This window comes from Plasmopara halstedii, assembly GCF_900000015.1.
Source record: "Plasmopara halstedii genome assembly, contig: Scaffold_2904, whole genome shotgun sequence".
Lineage (NCBI taxonomy): Eukaryota > Oomycota > Peronosporomycetes > Peronosporales > Peronosporaceae > Plasmopara > Plasmopara halstedii.
In genome coordinates, this window is record NW_020189809.1 from 1,143,271 (window position 1) to 1,148,062 (window position 4,792).

General features: G+C 45.5%; 3 protein-coding genes across 3 annotated transcripts in view; 2 read left to right on the forward strand and 1 right to left on the reverse strand.

Moving 5' to 3' along the window:
- PHALS_05654 (uncharacterized protein) overlaps positions 1-416 on the reverse strand; it is a gene marked incomplete at both ends in the record, with an annotated part of 444 nt that extends 28 nt beyond the window's left edge. Inside the window, 3 exons of the mRNA XM_024719234.1 lie at positions 1-56; positions 123-168; positions 235-416. The exon at positions 1-56 is cut by the window's left edge and continues 28 nt beyond it. Of these exons, the coding sequence (XP_024584553.1) occupies positions 1-56; positions 123-168; positions 235-416 (284 nt within the window). The remainder of the gene's footprint in view (positions 57-122; positions 169-234) is intronic.
- A 479-nt stretch (positions 417-895) lies between these two features.
- On the forward strand, positions 896-2,128 carry PHALS_05655 (cyclopropane-fatty-acyl-phospholipid synthase; the record flags this gene model as incomplete). Its single annotated transcript, XM_024719236.1, has 1 exon — positions 896-2,128. One exon carries the CDS (start codon positions 896-898, stop codon positions 2,126-2,128), a length of 1,233 nt encoding a protein of 410 aa, XP_024584554.1.
- Positions 2,129-2,341: 213 nt separating this feature from the next.
- Positions 2,342-3,540, forward strand: PHALS_05656 (peroxisomal trans-2-enoyl-reductase; the record flags this gene model as incomplete). Its single annotated transcript, XM_024719237.1, has 6 exons — positions 2,342-2,404; positions 2,465-2,553; positions 2,619-2,800; positions 2,861-2,933; positions 2,999-3,206; positions 3,280-3,540. The coding sequence occupies 6 exons, from the start codon at positions 2,342-2,344 to the stop codon at positions 3,538-3,540; spliced, it is 876 nt and encodes a 291-aa protein (XP_024584555.1).
- Positions 3,541-4,792: the final 1,252 nt, after the last annotated feature.

A 4,792-nucleotide genomic window follows, 5' to 3' on the forward strand; every position in this document is an offset into this window, starting at 1 on the left:
GCCTGCGAATTTCGCTTCAGTTCGGACTCCATTTTTCTTCGGCAATCATCAACACCCTAAAAATATTGTCAAGAAATCTCTCGTCAGAGAACAACTTCCATTCATCGTCTACCAATTGGAACCTTAGCATAAGCCATTTGTAGTTGTTTCTTGATGACAGCCTGCTGCCTGCAGAAAGTATCCAATAACGATTATCAAATGTACAACCCAATGATCGTTCTGATGACAACGTACTGTGCGTCGAATTCCCCCCATTGTTCCTTGACCTTTGGAGCAGCTCCTTGTGCGCCATTTATTTGATTAATAAGTGCCGGCGTAAGGTAAATGGAAGCTTGTGTCTCCTTCTCTCGTTCATCCTCTGGACGCAATTCTGCAGCTGCCTCAGCTGTCACGACGCGCGTCTGTTTGGCCCCCATGTTATATAACGATTTGGGTAATTTGACTCGATTGAAAAGTAACAAAGTGAAAAAGTATTCATTTTTCATGGATTTATAGTATTGAGCTACTACGTACTGAAGGTCTTTATTGTGGATTACTTTGAGCTGAAGCGTCACGCTCGTCACTTCCTGGTATCAACAACTCGGTGATGTAATGATATAAGTGTCGCTCAAGGTTGGGAATGCTGGTGATATGAGTCCCAACCAAACTATACGACGAAGCTATACAATGTTCTTCTTGTTTGCATTATCAAGATAATGTTTGGAATATTTGCGATTATGGTGTTTGGCTTCATGAATTGCTTACTAATCCGAATCATATTTCCTACAATATTCCGTACATCTGATCATAGCCTCAGATTCCATGAGCCATCCGTGAAGCCAAGCCAGTCCAATCGCTTCAATGCACTCACAATTAAAGATTTTCTTGACCAAACGAAGCGTAACTCAGTGCCGCAATGTCAGACAAGCAGAAAAATGCTTTGGTAGCTGCTGCAGCCGTCACGAGCTTAACTGCTAGTTCGTATCTGCTGAGGGCAGCTATGCGTCCTGTATTACAGGCACGAGCAGCTACTTTCATTAAGAATATGCTGGCGGACGCAGACATTATCATCGACCGCGATATTCGTGTGTACGACAAAGACATTTTTCTCGACTGGGTACACCACGGTATGTTGGCCATTGGAGAGTCCTACATGGCCAAAAAATGGGATGCTATCATCCCGCTGGATCAAGTCCTGACGCGTCTGCTATCACTGCCCGTTGACAAGCGCCGCAAAATTTTTAAAGCCTGGAACGCCAAATTCATTGCATTAGGTGGCAAAATTTTTAACTACCAGTCACCGTCACGTGCTGGGATTGTCGGAGCCCACCATTACGATTTGGGCAACGACTTTTTCAAGCTCTGGCTAGACCCGTACATGCAATATTCTTGTGCCTATTGGAAGAATATTGAGGACAAGCATGACCTTGATGCGGCACAGCGCAACAAGCTGCATCTAATAGCTCAAAAGCTGAAACTTGAGCCAGGCATGCGAGTACTTGAGATCGGATGTGGATGGGGTGGTCTTGGCTGCTTTCTTGCCAAAGAGTACGGTGTACATGTCACCGGAATAACCATCTCGAACGAGCAGCTCAAAGGTGCTCGCGAGTGGGCCGAGCGCGAAGATGTGAGCGATCTCACAAGCTTTGAATACTGTGACTATCGCAAGATGCATGGCCAATTTGACCGTGTTGTGTCAGTTGCAATGATTGAAGCTGTTGGGTATAAAAACTTGGGCGAGTATTATGATGTGATAAAACGCTGTCTTAAAGACAATGGTCTTGCTCTGGTGCACGGCATTGCTGCCAATCGCTCTATCGAAGTGCCAGTTCAGCTTTGGATTCTCAAGTACATCTTTCCTAATGGGTTTCTGCCCTCTGTGGCGCAGATGATAACTTTTTCGGAACGCAAATTAATTGTTGAGGACGTCCATAATTTGGGTCCAGACTACGACAAGACGCTTATGTGCTGGCACGAACGTTTCCAAGACCACCTAAAAAAGGGCGACATTGACCGCCCAGAGGTGTTTTGCCGCATGTGGGACTTCTACTTGCTTTACTGTGCTGCAGGATTCCGCGCCCGCACCATTCAGCTCGTGCAGATTGTATTCTCTAAGAATCGTCTGAATCGTTACGATGCCGTGAGATAATTAGCTGACTTTTAAGAAGGATCAATACTTTAGCAGCTCATCAAAGCTGAGAACATTAGAGGAGCGTAAGAGTATGACTCTTGCATGTCCATAAGTTTGCAATGTTGACAAGCATGACTCAAGAGACAATCAATCATTGGATATAAAAGTATTTAATCATTGTTGAAATACTAGATTTCTGCCAATAAATGCTGAGATGAACCAGCAGTGATAATGAATCCAACGCGGAATCCAGCGCTCAGCATCTACAGACCTGGTCTATTCAATGGAAAAGTGGTGAGCATATCGCTTGTGTGAGTAGATTGAAGAAGATTGTAATCAGCAGTATTGGACTAGGCCATCGTGACAGGCGGTGGCACTGGAATTGGAAAGAGCATTGCGTACGAGCTGGCGTTCCTTGGCTGCACTGTCGTGATTGCATCTCGGTTAGTGATAATAACCTTGAGCGATCCATTTTTACCATAACAACGATCGTATACTGTTTCTGTAGGAACCTTGAACGACTCAAAGCTGCAGCAGACAAAATTCAAGCAGATGTGAAGTCTGCTTGTCCGTCTTCTGTGGGATCGGTACACGCGATTGCGTGCAATATTCGCAATGAAGAACAAGTCTCAAACCTGGTAGATGAGACGTTGGTACTTTTCAAACGCGTAGATTTTCTTGTAAACAATGGTACGATGATAAATCCGTTCGAAGAAAATTATTATTATTATCACAATTTATTGCTTGCAGCTGGTGGTCAATTTCGTTCGCTTGTTGAAGACTTGTCTCCTAAGGGTTGGAAGGCTGTGATGGATACGAATCTGTAAGGAAAATTGATGTTTTTTGTTAATAAAAGTTTGTCAGCTAAGATTTGACAATCTCATGTAGAAATGGGACTTTTCTTATGACTAAAAAGGTTTATCACGCCTACATGAAGGAGCACGGCGGCAGTATCGTCAACATTATCATAGTTTCAAACAATGGAAATCCAGGCTTTGCACACAGTGCCGCAGCTCGCGCAGGTATCGAAAATCTGTCTAAATCACTGTCGGTAGAATGGGCATCGTCCGGCATTACTCTCAATTGTGTTGCACCGGTAATAAGTGTTGTAAGTTTCCTTTAGTCATTTGCACCCACTCTGATGAATTTTGTATTGTCATTTCTTCCAGGGTATCATCCTTTCGAGCGGTGTTGAGAATTATTCTAGTGGGGCTGAGATGTTCGTCTATGCTGCTGAAAAAATCACAGCTGCGAAGAGGATGGGGAGCGTCGAAGAAGTCTCCGCCAGCGTACTCTATTATTTGTCTCCTGCAGGTGCATACATAACTGGTGACACCATGCACGTGGACGGAGGTTGGCATCTTCTTGGTCCATTGATCGACGTACCAGAGCACGAAAATAATCGCGCATACGGTACCTGCAAATTGTAAGGCTCAACATTACTAACTACCACTAACAGGGATAGTGTCACGAAAGCTAAGATTAATGAGCAAGTTCCAAGCAAAGTAAGACATTCCTCACGAAGCATAATTACGGCAACGTTATGACGAAGACGTAAAACTCAGGCATAATTAAATACAAGTAAATTTTGGCTTTCTTTAAGCCTCCTTCAACTACACCTTAGTGCCTTCCTATCAACTGGTTAAACATACGAGCGCATCTTATTTCAAGGGTAAGCCCTTCGACAAGGACCTCGTGCAATGGATCTCAAGATGATAATGTTTGTATATTCAAAGAGCTGGCGCCATCAGGTGGACGCCTGGTAGCGAAGATCAAGAAGAAACAAAAAGCACACGGCAATTATTACAAACTTGTGTTCAGGGGATCTTGATGTCCATGATGGACTTCAAAAAGTGTGTGTGAACTCAAAAGAAGTGTTCCTTTGCCTTGGTAAGGCTTTAGTAGCGGATTGCGATCCGCCAGACTTAGTACTAGTTTTTTGAAAGAGCGGTGACCTTAGCTTAGCTTCCTCTAAGCATAGAGGTACGGCAGCCCCGCTGTACTTGTTAGAACTCGTAGTCTCTGAGTCGTTACGACTGATCCTCTTTGAGAATGGAGGAATACTTCTATTTGTTCCAGGGCATGCAGGACGGTCTTGATAGGCTGATGTTCCTGCTGGGCCCTGAGGGCATGGAGCACCTCGTTGCGCAACGGCCCGCGCGTGAAATGCTCTGCTTTAGACCTTACAGCAGAAGCTGTCAGCGTCGATAGCGTCTATGACGCCACCGTCGACGGCGGATACTTCCTTCTGACCCAGGCCGCTAATGGTGAGCATTAAGATCTTTGAGGGTAAGAATGGAAAGATTCTTCAGCTCTGGGTAAGAGAGGCCTAGATGGCTTTGACATCCGTCATGCTCCAAAGTGAGCAACAGCGCGTGGCGCTAGCTATCTCTAAGCTCGGGGACCAAGCGCGAGAATGGGCACTCACGTGCGGTGCTTCGGTAGAAGCTGCGTTCCCCTCCAGGAAGAAGCGAAAGCGTCAGCTTCTGCGGGTGTTTTTGCTGCCTAATCAGGCATATCGCGTGAGATCGCGTTTTTTGTTTGAGGACACACCCATCACCTTCGGACGGGTTGTCCCTTACGCAAGGCGCGTAAAGGTTCGTCAAACCGACGTCCCGCTTCAGCCAAGTTGGTTTGACGCGAGAAAACGAGACCACCCAGTAGGAGCGGGGCTCTCTACTG